Source organism: Rhinolophus sinicus, linkage group LG07 (assembly GCF_036562045.2).
Source record: "Rhinolophus sinicus isolate RSC01 linkage group LG07, ASM3656204v1, whole genome shotgun sequence".
Taxonomy (NCBI): domain Eukaryota; kingdom Metazoa; phylum Chordata; class Mammalia; order Chiroptera; family Rhinolophidae; genus Rhinolophus; species Rhinolophus sinicus.
The window spans coordinates 18971832-18993800 of NC_133757.1; the positions used below are offsets into that span (position 1 = coordinate 18971832).

Genomic DNA, 21969 nt, shown 5'->3' on the forward strand with positions numbered 1-21969 from the left:
ACCACCAAGGGTATAACCTCTTGGAAAGACAGCATCTCTCCGTGAAATCCTATATTACGCCTGTTCATATAAGGACTTCATAAATTACTTGTACATTGTAAAACTTGTACATATAAATAACTCCGGTTCTAGGCCTGGAAGAAAGTCAGTAAATGGAAAATGTTGAGACACAATCATTCCCATTATATCCCTTTCTCCAAAGTAGAAAAAGCACCTGCGCACTTCCCTCAGGAAACATGACTGTGATGTTTCAGAGGCTTCCAGGCAGAATATGCATTCTCTTCAGAGCAGGGAAGGAAAAGCAAAGCAAGCTCTTCCTTCTCTGTGCTTCTTCTTTTCTCTTGCACCTCAGGTCCCCTGGAGCATGTCCACCTGTCTCTTCCCTTTGTCACCACAAAGAACAAAGAGGTCAACGCGACGGCAGTGCTGTGGCCCAGCCAAGTGGGCACCCTCACTTACGTGTGGTGGTACGGAAACAACACGGAGGTGGGTCGGCCTTCCCCGCGGGGCCTACGGGCAGCTCTGCTCAAACTTGCTGAAGCCAAAAAAAGAGTGAAATGGCTTATTTAACTCAAGAGTCTGTGCGTAGGCCTCACTGTGGGGCCAGCAGGCTCTTTGTGCACCAGTTATCTCATCAATCTGTGCTGTTTGTCTCGCTGTCTCTCTCTGCTTCTCTGTCTCTGTCTCTCTCTCTCCGCTCCGCCCCACCCCCTGCCTCTTGCCTCTGCCTTCCTCTGTGTTGGCGTTCTTCTCCAGCTGGACTGTCCTCTGCAGTGACCCTTAGCAGCAGCTCAGGCTCTATACCCTCGCAGCTGAGCAGAGAAAGTCACTTTCCAAAAAATGTTAACACAAGTCCTGGAATGGAGTATCATTGGCTAGGCCTTGATCACATTGCTGGGGGTGGAAAGAGAGGTGTTAAAGTCAGCCTGCTTAGAACCACAGGGACCAAGACAAGGGAGGGAATTGTCCCCAAAAGGAAAAGGGGTGAATGGATACTGGTCAGGCAAAAGCAACAGAGGCCCATTACCTCCCAACCCCTAAATGGTCTCTCACCCTGCATCAGACAGATCTCTTCTTTAAGTCAGCTTTCCCATTTATGTTTTCCCAAAACATTCCCTGTGATCAAAAGTCAGCAGCCATTTTAAAACCAGTAAAGCCCTTACCCTCATTTACTCTTAAGTCCCTCATTTTGCAGGTGAAAAAAAGTAAGGATGACACTGACAAAGGGACTTGCTCCAATCTCGGATTCAGGTGCTGCATGCAGAGGCCAGATCCAAGGCTTTCTGATGCCTCCATGAATGTTATTCTTCTCACACCAGGCAGCATGCTCTGTTCCAGTGTCGAAATCACTCCATTCTCAGAAACTGAAATTTGCCTCCCCATTTAGTCAGGAGGACCAAGCTACCCACAGCCTCCCTCCCCACAGGGCCCCAGGACAGACTGCCCTGGATTGGAAAGGCCCTCCTTCTTTCAGCATTATGGCTTTCGCTTGATGACTTTGCTCTTCCAATGCAATGCATTTTATTTTAATGCAAATCTTTTTCTACCCCAGAGCTGAGTGTTGGCTTTAACTTCAGACATACTCATAATTTTGCACAGGCCAGGAAGGAACCTCCCTGGCCCTAGACCCTGCTACAAGCCTGACAGTGGAAGGACTCTCTCACCGCTGCTAACATAACTAAGCTGAAAAGTAGCCCTTTCTTTATTACTTCCGAAATGATGCATGTAAATTCAGCCAAAATTGGGCCCACTACCCACAGTGGAGGAGCAGAAAACTTTGTCACTCTTCTGAAAGCTAGTACTGGAAGGTGAAAATATGAAACCACTTTTTTGATGTCTCCTGTTATTTACCTTTCAGTAGAAAACCGAATTCTCAACAAACCACGTTGGGTAGACTTCTTGTGCTGCCTTTAGTCTTCTCTTTGCCATACGGGGAGTTAAATGAATTTTGACTTTAAAATTAATTAAGAAAAGACAGGAATGAAATGATTGCAGGGAGTGAGTTGAGGGAGGTCAGTAGGCTAATAATTTTTTCCCTTAGGGCCCCCGTATCCAATTGTATTACAGGCACAACTTCAAATCTTTTCTTTCTTTTTTTCTTCTTCTTTTTTTTTTTTTCAGTCCTCAAACCACTGTCCAATTAATACTTGTTTCCAGAGCAGCTGCTTCCAGGAAATTGCTGATAGGGCTTCTCAAAGGAAGCCGAGCCACACCAGGTCACGCCTGTCTAACTAGTGTGGTGTTGGTGTCCATGGTTGCCGTGTTCCATTATAGTTTATTATAAACAGTACACTCTGGAGATAAACAACTGGCAGCTGATAGATTTCCAGTGACTACTGCTTAAATCTGGATTAATATAAGCCCTCTTTTTGGTCTGATTTGAACGTTTCCTTGGGTTAAAGGATCTGCTTGACACAAGTAGGTTATCCATAAAGACGTATTAGGTTGGGGCAAAAGTAATTGCGGTTTAAAAGGTTAAAAATCATTGCAAAAACTGCAATTACTTTCGCACCAACCTAATGCACAAGTACATCCATAAAGATGTACGTGTGAACATATATCCCACCATCAAGTGGGATATCAGGCTTCCTAGCCCTCAGTCAGTGTGGTACGGGAAGAGAAGTGTCAAATTCACAAGGAATGGGCAGAGCTGCTTGGAGTCTTGGCTCAACTAGCCCCTTTCTGGCCTGGACTTGAGAAGATGGGTAGGTGTAGACGGAGTCAGTTGCACTGGGTTCTCCAGACAGAGCCTGCTCTGATTTCAGTAGCTTGTTGGTGGCTCAGAACTAGCTATCTCATCTGCGAGTGAAGAGCGTCCCCCTCACTCTGTGCCCTCATTTATTTTAGCCCTTGATCACCTTGGAGGGAAGCATATCATTCAAGTTTACTTCCGAAGGGATGAACACCATCACCGTGCAGGTCTCAGCAGGGAATGCCATCCTGCAGGACACCAAGACCATCGCGGTGTATGGTGAGTGCTCCGTCTTCACTGAGCCGCCCTCCTGCTCGGATGGAGTCGTTTGGTACCACGGTGCCCATGGCCACCGAGGTTAACCCAGTTTATGACCCAGAGCACAAAGAGCAGTAGTTGAGGAAGAGCTGAGTTAGGTCTGGTCTCCTCCTTTAGGGAAGATGTGGTTCACCAGCAAAACTGTGGTCACAAGACCCCTGAGGGTTTATTGTTTTGTTTTCTCACCTGACTGGTGCACATGGAGCGACCATTCGCTCACTCACCTCTGGTCGGGGAGAGTGACCTTCATTATGTGTAAGGCTCTTTCATTCCATTTGGCATTTTGGTGGTGTTTGAATAGCACAAACCTGTTCTAAAAGAAAATGGTGAATATTGAGGCTCTTTTTAAAAGTTCAACTTTTAAAGTCTTGATTATTAAGAGGAATCTACCAATGTATAAATACTCTGAAAATCTTTCCACAAAACTGTATTAAAAAAAAAAAAAGTAAGTAAATAAATAAATAAATAAATAAATAAATAAATAAATAAATTCTCCTAGATAAAAAGCAATGGAAGGGTCCTATCAAGCAGATGGCATGTGCCATTGTAGACTGGACATTGGTTTGAACAATTTTGCAATCGATTGGGGAAATTGAATATGGTCAGAGTAGTAATGGAATGAAAATTTACTGAAGTGGAAAGGTGGAATTATTGATTGAAAATGGGAGATTGAAAAAAACAGTTCACACAAATTGATCTCATTTGGGGAAATATTTTCTACATAGAAAGCTATTCAGATGGATGCGCTAAATGTTATGAGTGGATGGTAAAAATGTAAACTGTAATGTTAATATGGAAGTGGTACAAATACAGTAAAATGAAAAAAAACCCCAAGAATTTAAAAGAAGATAGATAGGGAAAGTAAATACTGTGCAGAAAAAGAGAGTATAAGAGAGAGGGATAAAGTGAGGGGGAAGAGAATGAGATAGATAGGTGAGAGAGAGAGAGAGAGAGAGAGAGAGAGAGAGAGAGGCAGATACTAGCTTGTGGTCCAGATAATATCAATTGCCCCAGTTCCAGAATTAATTGATTCTGACTCAGGTTCTGTTTTTCATTTCTCATCTTGCCAACTTGACCTTCAAATTCAGAAAGTAATTTGTAAGCAACTTTGAACTTGTCTCAGGATGATATTCCTTGCATGGCTGGGTGTTAGATTCCTCCCTCCCCCACCCCAAGAGGCATGATAAGCCCAAATAGTACGTGAAAATAAAACAGGACTAGTTTTCCTCACAAGGTCCCATCAGTGAGGCAACATCCCAGCCAGGTGGCCAAAAGGGAGGAGAACTTTTGTCTCTCTTTCCTTCTCCATCTCCTGTCTACACTCTGGGATGCACTGAATCTTAACAATGCTAGCATAGGGTAGATGACATTATTACTCTCATTTTTTCAGAAAGGTAACTGACTGACTCAGCTAGTAGGTTGTGGAGCTGGGCTTCCAACCCAGCCCATCTATACCAGGGCCCAGGCTCTAAAATCACCCTACTTAGCTGTCTCTTCCACCTGCTGTTCTCTTTCCTCTCTTTTCTTCCTGGATGTCACTGGTGTCGCTAATAGGCACTGACCCATTAGCCCAGCAGATGTCCTCTTGGTTAAGCATATCAGCAACCTTCTCATTATAACCGCAGAGAGAACTCTAAATCTAGAAGGTCTTTGGGCTTATCTGGTCCAACTACTCATTTTACAGATAGGAAATTATGGCCCAGAAATGGAAAATTACTGGCTTAAAGTCATTGCACTGTTCAGTGACAGATCCAGTGACAATAATGGTGTTGGAAGTGGTAGTAATTAACATTGATGACACTCTTGCCAGCATCTGTTCTAAGCACTTGACATATATGATGTATTTTCTTGAACAGACTTACGAGACAAACTTATGAGAAAGATGCTATAATTATCCTTGTTTTACAAATGAGAAAATATGAGATAAGTATAATAAACAGAGCCTAAAAACTTGAGTTCAGAGGGAATGTTTCTAACCACTTTCCACCCCCTTGCTACTCTGAGTTTTTCCTCTTCCTAAAAATCTCTGTAAAGGCATCATCTGAAAGAGAATCAACCGGGTTATCTTCATCTAAAAAGGTCTCTTCATTAACAGCTTGAGCAGGGGAAGTGATCTCGCCCTCCTCTAACCAGATTCCTGAGCCATCAGACATCCCTAATTTATCTTTAATCAGATGAGTTTTCCAGAGTTTCATATGTATGACTAGAAAAGTTTAATGACATTTGTGACATATTAAAGGCAAATTGCAGCACAGGGAGTTAGGCAACACTGAACTCAACTAAAACACAAGGCAGGGAGAGTTATACACTTTGGGGTGAGCTAGTGGAGAAGTACTGGAGCACTGCAGGGGTGAGGGGGTTATCAATGTGATTAGGCCATCAGTGTTGGCTACTTGGCGCTTATGGAAGTGAGGCTCCTCCCCTCCCAGAGGCTGCAGTCCTGTCCTCTTGATGATCACAATTCAGAGATGTCTCCCAGATTGTTGACAAAGCCATTCCTGGTTTACAGAAGATTTACATCTCAAAGAGAAAAAATTTACAATTGCGTGTTCCAAAGTAATAGAATGTATCTCTCTCAGCAGCTACCGTATAGATAGATAATACAGATATGGATATGTATGTATATGGGTAGATATTATTGGTGTTTCCCTTTGCAGTCTTCTCGCCTGCATCCCTTATTTGTTGAATAGACTTAAGTATAACGTTTCTCAGCCATTCTCCCTGCCTGCTGTGCTATTTAGCATGCTAAGTAATTACAGAGGGAGTTGTGTCATTTTTCTCATCTGTGTCCTTTTATGCAGATAAACATCGTCCCTTTTAGATAAAGTTTCTGCAGTTTGAGAAGACGTTCTAAGAAAGTGAAACTGACACACAAACTTGTATCTTCAAAGTGAAAAGTTAGGACTCAGTGGGTGCTATTTGCCAAGCTGCTAATTAGTATGCATTTCCTTCCTCTATCAGAACTGAAGTGGTGATATTCACATAGGTGATCAGAGGCTCATAAACGAGTCAAGCTTTGGAAAACACATCTTTGGGGTAGCCTGCCATCCATCCACACCTTCTAATGTAAGAGTCGTCAGAGCCTGTGTCCAATACGTTTTAGCATTGTTAGGAAATGCACAGGTGGGCTTTTATATTTCCTGAATGTTTAATCGGCATTGCCAATGTTGCTGAACCCCTGCTGAAACACAAGCACACATGCTTCAGACAAGAAAGAAACGTTTGTTGAATAAGTAAAGGCAGAAATTACAGGGAGCCTCCGTTGTAATTTATTCAACCAAAAATTAAATGACTCATGGACTAATTGAAAATCTACCATGAAGGGGGTACTATTTCAAAGGGGCTCAGGGACACATTGCCCCATCCTCATTGAGCTTATATTCCAGTGGGAGACAGACAATGAAAACAAAATAATTTAAATAGCAAGGAATATGAAAAGGACAAATGAGGCCATATGAGGAAGGGGGTTTGAGTTGGTGAAAGGGAGGATCCCTGAGGTTGCTGGTGGCAAAGGCTTCTCCTGGGAGAGACTGATGGATGAGAAGGAGTGGAGAATGCAGTAATCTGGGGAAGTGGAAATGTACTAAGGTGGGAAGGAGCATGGCAAATAGAGGAACAGAGGGAAGGACAGGGTCCTGGAGTGCATGTCCTTACTCAGCTTAGAGAAGAACATGGAAGTTTGTAGCAACTGTATAGAACAGTTCACGATGTGCCATGAGTAAGTGTGAAGGCAGCGGCTGCGTACAATACTGAGAGAGACAGTGTGGGTCCAATCAGTAAGAGCGGCCCGGGTTCTAGCCCCATGAACGGTGAGCATGAGTCAGTCAAAGGAGAGAACATAAGTACAGGCTTATGAGGGACTACGAAGGGCATGGTAAGAAATGGAATGTTATTCCAAGTGCAGTGTTATTCCATATGCCAAATGCTGTGCTGAGATCTCCAGGGCTGTGCTGGGAAACCCATCACCATGCTACGGCCAAGGCCACGCCTGCTGATCCCAGCCAATGACTGAGCGGGACAGGAATATGAAGGCGGATCCCTTCCTGGGACACAGGGGACTCCCCTGGCTAACTTTCGCTGGTGGACTCCCCACCGGCTTTGTGAACCTCCCTCAGACTGCACAGCAGTCACTCATCTTTCCTCCCTCTTCCAGCGAGTGTCCTTCGTGCATCACAGTCTGCCGGTGCTCCAAGCTTCTCTGGCTCCCCGCCATATTGTCTCAGAGATGATTCTGCTCATAAAACCCTTTCTTTTATAATTCTGTCTATTTCCTGGAGGACCGGGACTAAGTCAGGGGCTGTAGAGACAGCTAACCAAACCCGTGACCTAAGGAGCTTAAAATTCCATTAAAGGAAACTTTCATGCAAACACAACATAGCCGTAGAATGACTGCAATAATAATTATAATTATGTAATCTAATAATTATTATATAATCATGTGCAAAACATGTATGTACAAAGTATGTGCAAAACAAACAAAGTATGTGCAAAACACAGGTGTGCCATAAAAAATAACATTAAAACATGGTGGGAGAGGGTATTCAGTCAGTAAATGCTTGAACTAGAGCATGAATATTGTGTACGTGGAAGCTGGGAGGGATGGGGCATGCTAGGCAAGCATAGTGTGTGCAAAGACCCGGGGTCATAAACCTGCAATGCATTCAGGGCACTCCAAGTCATGTAGTGTCCAGGAGTGTAGAGTCTGAAACTGGAAACAATGGACAAAGGCTGCCGAGCTAGGCAGAAGCCAGAGCCTAGGGCTTCGGCCTGGAAAATGAGGAGCTGGGAGGTAATAGGGATGGGATATTGAATTTGTCTTGTAGTGGGGTCTCCCTGGTGAGTGTGGGGGAAAAGAAACCCTCCACTAGGGCTTTGCATAAAATATAAAGTATAACAGACTTTTTGAGAGAACTATTTGACTTACAGTATTCACTCTACTGTTGTATCCCCAGAGGAATTTCGATCTCTCCGCCTGTCCTTTTCTCCAAACCTGGACGAATACAACCCGGACATCCCCGAGTGGAGAAGGGACATCAGCCGAGTCATCAAAAAATCCCTGGTGGAGGTGAGTGCAGACAGTTCCTTCTCTTGCCCAGGCACGTTTCCTCTCTGTCCTTAAAGAGAATCATGGCGAGGGGATCCTTGTGCAAAGAAATGACAGGAAAGAGCTGGAGCCCGTGGGAAATCTGATATCTGCACAGCTGAGCCCCACGCTTGCAGACACATCACAGATGCTATGAGGGGCAGTGAAACTGAGCAAACATGTGGTCCTTAGCTCTGCTTAGAGAAGAACATGGAAGTTTGTGACAATCGAATAGAAGGGTTCCTGATGAGCCATGAGTAAGTGTGAAGTCAGTTGCTGCACAGAATACTGAAAGACACAATGTGGGTCCAATTAGTAAGAGCAGCCCAGGTTCTAGCTCCATGAATGGTGAGCATAGCAGCACAGAGAGTGCCCCATACATGATGGTCAGTCATCTTTCAATGTTCCAGTTCTTTTAAAGTCATTTCTCTCCTACAGGAGCCCTGAGAGGAAGGCATTATTGTCCTCATTTTGCAGATGGACCAACTGAGGTTCAGAGAAGTTAAATGACTTGTCTAATGCCTCGTAGCTAATAAATGATGAAGCTGCAAAATTGAAGTGAAGGGTCTGAGTCCCATGTCTGGGTTTTTACCTATGAAACACAGCTCCCTGGGGTTACTGGGAAAAATAACCAGGCGATGGGATTTATCCCTCTCTGAGCCAACGTCACTGTCATTTTGAGAAGACACCTCTTTATAGGCATGTTCCCCTGTGTACTCCACTCTCAGGAATGATCAGAACACAGATATCGGCAGGGAGCTACTGGGAGTTATTGCACAAACCCAGAAAATCAGAGCTGAGAGATTTTTCCTGAGGGTATGTTCTTAGCCCCAAAGGAAAGTTCATGCAGGGTTTTTTTGTACATTCTTTCTCACACCCAACACATGTTTGTGCCTTATGACACAAAGAGATATGGGATAAAGGCATTCAGATAACCTCTGCTTAGAAAACCCATCTCGCATCCAGCCTTTTAGTGAAGAGCTGGCCTTCCCCATATTCATACCCTTATTTTTGTTGATATTTATTTAGCATGTACATTATTTCAGAAACTCTTCTCAGTGCTTTGCATTGGTAACACATTTAATCACAGAAAACCTAGCCTGTGATGTGGAGAGTATGATTATTCCCATTTGACAGGTGAGGAAACAGAATTTAGAGAGCTAACTTGCCCAAGGTCATGCAGTTAAAAATCAGGCGTGGGAGTCAGACCAAGTTTTGAATTTGAGTTCATGGTGTCATAACCACTCCACTCTACTGCCATCCTTTGCCTGATTATGTGGAAAGCAGGGATAAGTGGAATGGTCGGGTGCAGAAGGGGTATTTTCATGCTCTTCCGGGTAAATGCTGTTTCACCTTTGTCTTCATGACTCAGCATCCATGGCATCATGGGTAAGTAAACATTATGGCCACCAGGGGGCGAAGCTACCAAACTACAGGCCCAACTGGAATAGACCCTCCTGACATTGGAGCTGTTTGGCCCTGGTGTGATAACTGGTTTGTTTCCTCTGCTGTCCAAAAGAGATGACTTACACCCTTCAGTGAACCCACTGCGCACCCCCTTTGGTCTATGGTGTTCTAGGAATCCAAGTCCCTATAGATGTCCCCCGCAGCTGTCCAACACCTCTAGGTGATTTGCCCACCAGGCATTAGCTCAGCTGTGAACAGTTTTCCAGGCTGATTTCATTTCACATTCACTGTCTAGGGATCATTTGCCCTGGGCCTTCACCTTTCCTCCAGCTGTCCAGTAGGCTAGAACTTACTGCTTATCAATATTTCTAGGCTGGTACGTAGCATAATCAGCTAAATGCAGAATAAACAGGTTGGCTCGGCATCCCTCAGCACAGGGTGTGATTGGTGGAAGGGCTTTTGAAAACTCCTTGGTTACCCAATCCTAAGAGGCAGCTGAGCCAGCCCCTGGTTCCTAGTGCCCCAGCCTGCCTTTGGCCATTTCCTTAAGTCCTGAAGTACCTACCACATTGCCAAGTGTACCTTCGTAAACCCTGCAAGAGGTACAATTTGGGGTCAACTTATTTGTAGTTTTCTTTGTCATTACACAACAGAATTGGGTATAAAATCTGTTGCCTTTTCCTCATCAAATGGGATTTTTCTGTTGACTTTTCACAGTGAAATCTTGAATTGAGTCATTCAGTAAACATTTTTCTATTTGATGAGGATGGTTGATACATAATCTCTGAGTTAAAAATCCAGTAGGGTCATAAAACAGTATGAGATTAGCTGAGACAGGAGCTGCTGTATAAACAGTGTTGGGAGAAGGGAGTCAGTAGAGCACTGGTTAAGAACAGAGGCTTTAGGACAGACCAAGGCCCCAAACTAAGTGTCACCACTCACTATCTAGATGGCCTTGAGCTGCTGTTTCACTTTGCTCCATCTACCGTCTGTCCTGTGACAGAAATAGAGATGCATTGCTCAGATCCCCACTCAGGGAAAGAGTCCTGTCTTAGCTGCTGGGAGTGTTATGGGCAGAGGCTTCAGCTGTCTTGCCCCTTGTCAAGTCCCTTTCCAGGGTGCTCACATCCTGTGATTCACCGATACAGTTCTATAAAGCCCTGGCCATCTCAGTGTAACCTCAGACAAACCGGAAGCACCACTCTCACTCTGTGCAAGGTCTCCTGATCACAGCTCAGCTTCTCCCTCTGCTCGTTCCTACTTCCTTCCCTTCACTCCCGTAGATGTTGATCCCAAGAACACCCTTAGTAAACACCCCAAATGCCACACTCAGAGCCAGCCTCCCGAGGACCCCAATCTGTGATACGTCCTCACCTGCAAAGACAAGCATAATAATAATTGCATCATAGAGTCATTGTGTGTGTGTGTGTGTTGGGGAGGGCGGGAATGCATTACATAATATTAACAGGATGCTTAGCACAATACCTGACACATGGTAAGGACCCATAAATGGAATGTCTTGCTACTTCAAAAAAGGTATAAAGGTGGAGTTCAAAATAAAAAATCACCTAGTTGGGAAATCATGAAAAATATATTGAAACAAGTGGACTTGAAGAAGTATCATGAAGGATAAGTAGGGTTCTAGCAGCAAATGTAGAGAAAAAACATTCTGGGGGAGATGGCACACACAAAAAGATTTGCAGGAAAAGCTGGAATATTGAGACATTGTACATGATTCCATTTGGCTGGAGCGTAAGATAACTGTATGCATTGTGGGTAATTATTTTGGAAAGGAAGGGTGGGACCATACTGCAGAAGGCTTTGAATATATATTAATCCAGTTGGTAGTGGGAATTATGGCAAGAATTTGGACAGGAAAACACAATCTGAGTTGGACTAAATGAAACTAAACCTGGAGGTAGTAGCCTGTCTCCTGGAAACGGGAAGACTATTGTAAAAACCAATGGGAGAGAGTGTAAATGCTGAATCGGGATATTAACCCTGGATATTTAAACAGAAAGGAACCAGTAGGATTATTAGTGTGGAGGTCCAATCATCCAGGTTTCATAGATTGATTAGACAACATGGAAAGCAGAGTATAGTGTCAGAGGCGAATGAAAGGCTTCAAGCCAGGGTGTCTGGGAAAGGGCTGCCTCAAGTCATCCGATGTAGAATGAAGATTTTGCGGGTGAAAATGAGAAGTTCTTTTTTGGCATGTTTGTTGGAAGCCCTAGTAAAACAACCAAATGAATGACATTCTGACTGGCCCCTGGAAAGAAAAGCTGGGATTGGAGCTGCTGATTCTAGAACCATCTGGAGAGGTTCTAGAGGCTCTAGAGAAGCCCTGAGACATAAGCTCAAAAGAGGGCAGAGGAACTATTAGGTTGCTGCAAAAGTAATTGCAGTTTTTGCAATAATTTTTAACCTTTTAAACTGCAATTACTTTTGTACCAACCTAATATGATAAAGTAGAAGTTCTTGAGTGATCTCTGTAATTTTAACCAGAGGCTCGCATGGCAAAGTGAAGGGCTCTGAGTGCTCCATGAAATGGTCATCAGGTTCTGATGATATGGAGACGTCAACAGGTCCCTGAGGCTTGTGAGATGGGGGAATTCTCTTAGGTTAGGTCATTAAGATGTAACTGGTTCATCTGAAGAAATAACTGTAGTGTTAGAATGAAGGAGGAGGCTAGGTTAAAACAGGTTATAGCAGGAGGGGCGGATGATAAAGTTCAGTAAGTGAGAGTCTTCTCGTTGGCAGGGTCCACTCTCTAGAGATGCCCTGTAGAAACAAGAGCTAACATTTGAATCACCAGGCACTCTAACAAACGATTCATAGGTACCTCATTTAATTCTCAAAAGCACCCTTTTACAAGTGCTACTAGTATCCCAATTATTTTATTTGGGGTATGTAATAGGTGCAGAGGAAATAAAATGTTGAAACTAATAGGAATGGAGCTGAGATCAAACTTTGGACCATTTTCCTCCAGAGCCTGACTTACAGCCCAATGTGCCTCTCACATCCCTTTGTACCTGGCTTGCCCGGGACCCTGCTTGGACCCCACCCCTACCCCTGTGTCTTCTTACTACCCCCGCCCCCACTGCACGCTGAATACTTGGTCCCCTCTCGTCACCGTTCCTTCAAGCCTTACGCGTGCCTCTGTATCTCTCTCTCCCTCAGGCCACGGGGGTTTCACACCAGCACGTCTTGGTGGCGGTGCTCCCTGGCTTACCCACGGCTGCTGAAGTCTTTGTCTTGCCATATCAGGATCCGGCAGGAGAAAACAAAAGGTCAGCCGAGGACCTGGAGCAGGTGAGTCTCCCGGGTGCCGTTTCAGCTTCTCCCAGCAGTGTGGCCCACGCTCCTGCTAGTATCGCGTCACCAGGACAACAGCTCTGAGGGATCTCAGCTTGAGAGCAAGGGTACCAGCTGTGTCTTGGAGTCTTGGACTTTCCGGTCTTCTGTTTCTCAATTTCTAATCCGGTGATCCTAACTACAGCTTCACCAAAACAAACAAACAAACAAACAAAAATATGCAAGAGTGTTTGCTGTAGGCAGTGGCTAAGGTATTCAGAGTATATCCACACTGTGGCGTACCCTCCAGTGTTTACAATGAGTTAGATAAGTCAATGCATACTGGCATGACAAACTGTCCAAGATATTAAGTGGGAAAGAAGCAAGTGGCTGAACAAAATGCAGAGGTTGTACCCGTTTATATCTTACTTATTTTCATCACGAGGGTATTATGAGAAGCAAATGACTTGATATGCATAGTATCGTTTTTAAAAGGTACAACTTTTATACAAATCATAAATCATGACTCCTCTTGATCACTGCCATGCTAAGATGCCCTGATGAGTGTTTATAATAAATGAGTGATATTGGCTCCAGAGAACCTCCACTGGCTATTTGGGGTCCACTTTCTCATTTCTGCCACTTCTTGAGTATTAGAGTTTCTGTGTGTGTTTCGCTCTCCCTCTGGCTCTCGCTCTACTTCCCTTTTCGATTTTTTTATCTTCCCCTTCCTCCTTTTAACTGCAAAATACTCACCAATCTCTGTAGTGGGGATTATTATGATGTTGTTGTTGTAGTTGTTGTTCTTGTTCTTGTTCTTCTCCATACATTTGGTTAAAATGATTAGTCTTGGTCTGGTTACTATGTTAGAAACTACGAGATTTCAGTCAGATCTGGCAGATAGATTAAAAATAAGATTCCTCTCAGCCTCTAAATAAACATTGGCTTTTTCCCCCCTCTAGTATTTGGAGCTTTTCAATTTACTTAGAATAAACCCATAATCTAGTCCCATGATCTCTAATCTTCCAAGATGGCCTGAGAACCTCCTATAACAGCCTTATTAACAACCCCAAATTGTAGCATGGCCCACCTCCTAGCACACACCCTCCTTTCAACTGCCACTTTTTCACTTGGTGGAAGACTCACCTCTATAATTTTCTCTGTGTGCAAATAATAAAGAACAGAGTTGTCATGGAAAGCCCTGTTGAGCCACATTTGCTAGTGAAGTGCAATTGAAAGGCAGGCAGCAGGTAACCCCTCAGATTTGCATCTGACCTTGACCTTGTTCAACCTGGCATTTCACTTCCCATTATATTCTACAAATTATGATCTGCCCCTGCGATTTAGTAGGGGAAAAATGGATTATTTCTTTTCACAGCATTACTGATGAGAGCCTGGAGGGAAGATAGATCACTATCCAGAGCCTATAGGTGTGAACAGTTGTCCCTCCTCTGGAAATCTTAGTGATTGTCCACCTAAATCCAGATCATAGTCTTTTCAAGTATGGAACTGGCCAGATTTAGAGCCAGCAGATTTCCTAGGAACCACATCTAAGGATAGAGTGCTGTCAGCTCAGTTGTGTTATACCCTCCCTGGATCAGGGGTTTAGGGAGCCCCTCTTAAATCAAACAGACAGAGATATAGATGGACATCGTTCCTTCAGGAAAAATGTGGGTGACATATAACACAGGGCAGGCAAAAGCAATGATTTCCTTTGTAATAATGATACAGAAATTTTAAATAAATGCACAGCCAAACCAAACAATAGAAAGGACCCCTCCTTGTTTGAAGGCTGCACTCCTAATCCCACGTGGAATTTGGAAAGGGCTGACCTAATCCTCTCTCTTAATTCCCTGGCCCCTTTCTTAGAAAGATATAGCACAGAACCCCCAGAGAGGGGAAGAAGTGGGACCCTGGCCAGATAGACCCTGAAGACTGGGAGGCCAAGGCCCCAGCAAAGCTCTTGGCTCTCCTCCCTTGGCTCCCTCTAATAGCATTCCCTGACTTAGATCCAGCTATCTTGTCTGTGAAATAAATTGAAAATCCCTCACAGTGAGAAGTACTTGACCTTGTTATCAAGATAACATGGGCTGGGTTAATCAAGTGACCTCTGTCTGGGAGGGTTCCACTAGTCTTTATTTCAGATCTCCGGTGGGTGAGAAGAGGTTCACTTGCCCTTTGCTGGCCTCATCAGGGACAGCACATCCTGCTACCCTGAGGCCAGCTGCTCAGATAGAGAGCTGCCCCTCCCCTACCGTCACTGTACTCCCCTCTCTCTGAGTCCTCAGAGGTGAGGCAGCTTTGTAACTGGCTCTTCTGGAGGAAGGAAAGTCCATCCTGCTCTGTCAAGGTTGTTTTTGATCCTGTGCTGGGAAGATAGGGAGGCTACAGATTGTCTTGCAGAATCCTTAAAGGGCACAGAAACACTTAAAAGACACAAGAAGACTATGGAAAAATTGCCAACCACTAACTGTGAATTCCCTCCTCGGTTGTTTGTTTTCCCATATACATTTGACAGATGCAGAATCCAAAATCCAAGGCACTTCAGAGAATGGGACTGTCTATTGGCAGCATTTTAAGGAACAAAAGATTCATTCTGAAATATAATTGGTAATCTCAGGCTATTTTCTATATGTCCCCATAGTCTACCCTGTCCAGGATTTTTAATGTGGGGAGTTGAACTATAGAAATACTCTGGAGTTCACAAGAAAGTCACTTAAGCAGGAAGCTAACTAGAAGTAGAGTAGGTAAGAGGTAGACCAAAAATAATATGACAAAGGAGACAGAAGCTTAGAGCTAGGGAGTACAAGAAGAGAAAGTATGAGTATGTGTGGCCAATGTATTTCCTCATTATATTATCCAGGAAACTTATTAGGCATTTTATTTTATTTTTTTATTTTTCAATTATAGTTGAAATTCAGTATTATTTTATATTAGTTTCAGGTGTACAGTATAGTGGTTAGATATTTGTATAATTTACGAAGTGATCCCCCAATTAGTCTAGTATCCGACACTATACATAGTTATTACAGTACTACTGACTATATTCCCTATGCTGTAATTTACATCCCCATGACTATTTTGTTTCTACCAATTTGTATTTCTTAATCCCTTCACCTTCGCCCCCACCCCCCACCACCGATTCCCCTCCTATCTGGTAAGCATTAGTTTGTTCTCTGTATCTATGAGTTTGGTTCTATTTTGTTTGTTCATTTATTTTGTTTTTAGATTCCGCATATAAGTGAAATCATACGGTATTTGTATTTCTCTGTCTGGCTTATTTTACTTAGCATAATATCCTCCTAGGTCCATCCATGTTGCCGCACATGATAAGATTTCATTCCTTTTTTTATTATTATTATTTTTTTTTATGGCAGAGTAACAATCCATCTTATATGTGTACCACCTCTTCTTTAGTCATGTATCGATGGACTCTTAGGTTGCTTCCATATCTTGGCAATTATAAATAATGCTGCAATGAACGTAGGGACCCACATATCTTTTCAAATTCGTGTTTTGGATTTCTTTGGATAAATACCCAGAAGTGGAATTGTTGGGTCATAAGATAGGTTTAATTTTTTGAAAAATTTCCATACTGTTTTTCATAGAGGCTGCACTAATTTGCAATTTCACCAACAGTGCACAGGGCTCCCTTTTCTCCACATCCTTGCTAGCACTTGTTTTTTGATTTGTTGATGAGGGCCGTCCCGACAGGTGTGAGATTATATCTCATGGGGGTTTTAATTTGAATTTTTCTGGTGATTGGGCGTCTTTTCATATGTCTATTGGCCATCTGTATATCCTCTTTGGAGAAATGTCTATCCAGGTTCTCTGCCCATTTTTTGATTGGATTGTTTGTTCTTTGTTTTTGTTTTTTGGTGTTGAGTTGTATAGGGTTTTTTCATTTGTTTATTTGTTTTATTTTATTTTATTATTTTTTTTTTAATTAGTTTTATTTTTTTATTTATTTTTTTTTAAATTAAATTTATTGGGGTGACAAATGTTAGTAAAATTACATAGATTTCAGGTGTACAATTCTGTATTACATCATCTATAAATCCCATTGTATGTTCATCACCCAGAATCAGTTCTTCCATCACCATATATTCGATCCCCCTTACCCTCACGTCCCCCCCCACCCCCCTTACCCTCTGGCAACCACTAAACTATTGTCCGTGTCTATGAGTTTCTGTTTCTCATTTGTTTGTCTTGTTCTTTTGTTGTTTTTGGTTTATATACCACATATCAGTGAAATCACATGGTTCTCTGCTTTTTCTGTCTGACTTGACAAATCTTCCTATATCATCTTTTCTCAGTACCCAATAGTATTCCATTGTGTATATGTACCACAACTTCTTTATCCATTCATCTATCGAAGGACATTTTGGTTGTTTCCATGTCTTGGCCACCATAAACAAAGCTGCAATGAACATTGGAGCACACGTGTCTTTATCTCTAAATGTTTTCAGATTTTTTGGGTAGATACCCAGGAGAGGGATTGCTGGGTCATACGGCAATTCTATTCGTAATTCTTTGAGGAACCTCCACACTGCCTTCCATAACGGCTGCACCAGTCTGCATTCCCACCAACAGTGTATGAGGGTTCCTTTTTCTCCACAACCTCTCCAACATTTGTTACTATTTGTTTTATAAAGTTTGGATATTAACCCCTTATAAGATGTTTCATTGACAAATATCTTTTCCCATTCAGTAGGTTATATTTTCATTTTGTTGATGGTTCCCTTCTCTGTGCAAAACTTATTTAGTTTGATATAGCCCCATTTGTTTACTTTTTCTTTGTTTCCCTTGCCTGCGGAGATATGTCAGAAAAAAATATTAAGAGCAATGTTAGAGACTTTACTGCCTGTTTTCTTCTAGGAGTTTTATGGCTTTGGATCTTACATTTTAGTCTTTAATCCATTTTGAAGTTTTGTGTTTTTTTTTAATATGGTGAAAGAAAGTGTTCTAGTTTCATTTTTCGTATGTATCTGTTCAGTTTTTGCAACACCATTTATTGAATAGACTGTCTTTCCCTCATTGTATATTCTTGCCTCCTTTGTCATAGATTAATTGACCATATAGGCATGGGCTTATTTCTGGGTCTCTATTCTGTTCCGTTGATCTATGTGCCTGTTTTCATGCCAGTACCATGCTGTTTGGAGTACTATGGCTTTGTAGTATAGTTTAATATCAGATAACCTGATACCCACAACTTTGTTCTTTCTCAAGATTGCTGTGTTTATCCGAGGTCTTTTGTGGTTCCCTCTAAGTTGTAGGATTATTTGTTCTAGTTCTGTGAAAAATGCCATTGGTATTTTGATAGGGATTTCATTGAATCTATAGATTTCTTAGGCACTTTAATCAAGCAGATTCTTTTGGGCTAAGAAAGAATGGAATTGGATGAGCTAGTGTTAACTAGAATTAGTGTTTGGCTACATTGCTTTCCCCTACAAGTTATATGAATTGGGAAATATCTCCCTCTGTTGAATCCAAAGGGAAGATTCTTCATCTGCTATTCCAGGGACCTTAATAATGTAACAAGATCAGGATTGATTGACTGGGTCAGCTCCAAGGTCATTCAGGCAAGTCTCTCTCTAACTACGGCACCAGAATGCTATTTATATTTAGTAGGGTGTGCATTTTTCCTCCCACCTTCTGAGGTAAACACTAGTATTTTAGCCCAAAGTAGCTTCGCCATTGATAAATCTGCCAAAGTCCATTTTGAATCTATTGTTGCACATTGTACCACTTGTTCGGGTTGCATGTCTCATAAATGTATCAACTGCTCTGTTGTCCTTAAACTTCTCTTTGCTCATGTTTCAATGTTTGATACTATCATTCTAATTATCTGAGTGTGTTTTCCCCTATAGTTTTATTAAAAATTGTTTAGATGTTGAATGTGTCCTTTGGGTGGTACCCATCGCCACGGGATGACTGCCTATTTCCAGCTCACTGCCTTCTGGATACACCCATAAATTTCTTCTGTGGGCAGAGCCATGTGACTGATTGTGGCAGTTCTGGCCAATGACTTACAGGCAGATGTTATATGTATCACTTCCAAGTTGAAGTGTATCTAAGTGCTCACTGCAAAACCTTGAGAGCCCCTTTTCCTTCCCGTGGTGCTGTGAATGGAAACATTTGAGGGTGCTGCTCCACCAGCCTGAATCACAATTGGACCATCATGAGCACAGCACTACTGCCTACCTGCTGTGTGAGCCAGAAATATGCCTTCATTGTTTCAGCCCCTGAGATTCTAACATTGTTTACTTCAGCCTAACCTAGCTTGTTTTCATTCTTGCACTTAAATTCCGTATTTTGAGAAGGAGATAAGGCGAAAAATTGAAGTATTTCTGAGTCCTCACTGTCTTTTTAAGTGGTACTATAAGTGAAGTGTCAGTTTCATTAGAATCAGGAGCGTAGTCCACCAATTGTCAGATGCCAAGAGTAATGTGTTGCTTCTTTGGTCGTGATTATTTAGCTGGAGAAGAATAGAAAATGGACTGTGTAGGAGAGCAGCCGCATAAGAGGGTTGACAGCGTAAAGGATAAATAAAATTTGCTAAGATAACACACTTTCACTGGACAGAAAAAGAAAAATAAATTCAACTTGCTTCAGCAGGTCCAATCTCCCAGCAATCACATATTATTGCACTTGATTCTTTATCATGCGAGGTTTTGTTCTCATTTAGGCTTTCACTACACTTTTCTACATATTCCAGTTTATTCTCCTTCTTTCATAGCCAAAGATCCCAAACATAACAAATTATATTAACTGGCGAACAGAATGTGGCAATCCTGAGAATAGTGTGAGGAAATGCCTGTTCCTGTAACTCCTACCGGTCAGCAGACATGGGACTGGTGTTACAAGTCGTGTGCTTCACAGATGGATAAGAGATGGCAGCATATTTAAAGAAATGCTACATTTTTTAAATCTTATAAATCTGCTTAGCCTGACCTCTTTTCAAATATCTTTTGCTCTCTCTCTCTCTTCATTAGCTGGTTAAGGGAAAATGTTTTTAATGGAAATACCCTAGGATTAGGAGTCAAACAATATTGAAATGTACTCTCAACATTTCCGATATTAACTGGGTAAACTTAGGTATGTCTGTTAACCTCCATTTCCCTCCTTTCCATTGAGATCTCAGCACTAAGACCTAAAACATTCTGAGTTAGAAAAAAATACGAATGCCACTTTACCAATATAAAGCGTTCAATGCATAAATAACATACTTAAAATACATATCTATATCTATCTATTTATCTCTCTCTACATCTATCTATATCTATATCTGTGTGTATATATATATATATATACATAATATATAAATATATATTATATATGTAATATATAATATATATTATTTATTTTTAGATATTATATATTATATATTAATACATGATATATATATATAAAATATATATTATATACAGTATATATATATACCATATATATATATATATATATATATATATATATATGGTATATATATATATAAAACAGTTCATGATCTGATGAAAACAATACAGGATAAACACTTCTGCAAGTGGCATGGAGAACATTTAAAATATTGTCAAAATCTGCCAGTAGTCTCATGTTCATTTATGAGTAGAGAAGTACATGGTTCTAATTGAGATTATTCTTGTATGCAATGTAAATTTTATTTAGTTTTCTTTCCGTGCATCATTTCTTTCCCACAAATAATGTGTTTTTTATTGCATGTCCTTTGATGCAAGTTACATATGTGAAATATATTTTCTGTTCCCAGATTATTTTTGCATAGCCTGCTTAATTGTGTAAATGGTATAGATAAAGCCAATGAAGCAATGTTTTAAATGAAAACAAATATGGGAAGCTAATCATATTCACAAGGGACTCTCCTGGAGATTATAAATAGGAAGTACGTTCTTCTGATGAACTCTGTTTGCTGGTTTAGTTATTAATATCTCTCAGTTGAGGAAAAAAAAAATTCTCGGGAATAAGAAATAAATATCACTTCAATGGTTGAAAAAGAAAAGTCTTTCTTTTGCAAATATATAGTTCCATTTTGACCACCTGATGGATTCTGTAACACAGGGCAATTCCTTAATTACTTCTGACAAGTCTTTCCTATTTAAGTTAACATATCTTTTTTCTGCAAATAGAAGGCTATGTATATACACACTGTGTGCACATATATATCATATATAGATAAACATATTTTATGCACACATACATATTTCACATATATACACATCTCTGTATGTGTGTACAAGGTGTGATCAAACAATATGGTGATGCTGCTGCCGAGTGCCGTCCAGGTGATGTTAATTGGTTTTTGACCTTGATGGAATTGTGCGAGCTGAGTTTCTACCCAGGAACACTGCCAAGTTTAGGTGAACTCTAAATAATATAAGGGCTTATTAGAGCATTTGAGAAACGACGTTCATAGAAAATGGCCTGAGAAATGGGTATGTGGTTTCATCCTCCATCATGACAATGCTCTGTGTCACACATCACTTCTGGTATGCCAGTTTCGATCAAACAAAAACATTATGGTGTGTCCCCATCTACCTTATTGATCGGATCTGGCACCATGTGACTTCTGGCTCTTCCCCAAAGTCAAAATGACCACGAAAGGTAAACCTTTTGAATTGAATCAGGACATCGAGGCAGCCACAACAGGGCAACTAAAGACACTCGCGAAACAGAACTTCCAGAACTGCTTCAGAAAGTGTCAAGAACAATGGGACAAGTGTTCAAAGTGAAGGGGAGTATTTTGAGGGGGGGTTAATGGTAATGTGTCTTTTACTGTAATAATTTTTTTTAATTTAAACATTCATCGTATTTTCAATCACACCTCATATGGGTGTGCATATGTGTATTTCATAACTAAAACTTTTTTAATTGACCTCTACTAAAAATCCACTGTCAGATTCCTATAAAGACCTTACCAAAAGAATAAGAATATAAGGAAAAGGATAAGAATGATAAGGAAAACCACTGTATAGTCTGTATAAGAAATCTACTCTTTCTATAAACCTAGAGCATTATGAAACATTTCCTGTTTCCAGGAAAAAGAATAGCCTGTTATAGAGCATAAAGTTATCTTCGATGTAATTTTATTACAGTCTTGTTTTTCTGCGTGGTTTGCCAATTGAAAACATTTGAGAGGCTGAGCTTGCACTGGATCCCAGGT

At 41.5% G+C, this 21969-nt stretch overlaps 1 protein-coding gene across 10 annotated transcripts in view; it reads left to right on the plus strand.

Moving 5' to 3' along the window:
• SORCS1 (sortilin related VPS10 domain containing receptor 1) overlaps nt 1–21969 on the plus strand; it is a 462347-nt gene that overhangs the window by 417713 nt on the left and 22665 nt on the right. For all 10 annotated transcript variants that reach the window (XM_019725092.2, XM_019725090.2, XM_074339088.1 and 7 more), the window contains exons 20-23: nt 353–486; nt 2848–2971; nt 7963–8075; nt 12681–12812. In XM_019725092.2, the coding sequence (XP_019580651.2) occupies nt 353–486; nt 2848–2971; nt 7963–8075; nt 12681–12812 (503 nt within the window). The remainder of the gene's footprint in view (nt 1–352; nt 487–2847; nt 2972–7962; nt 8076–12680; nt 12813–21969) is intronic.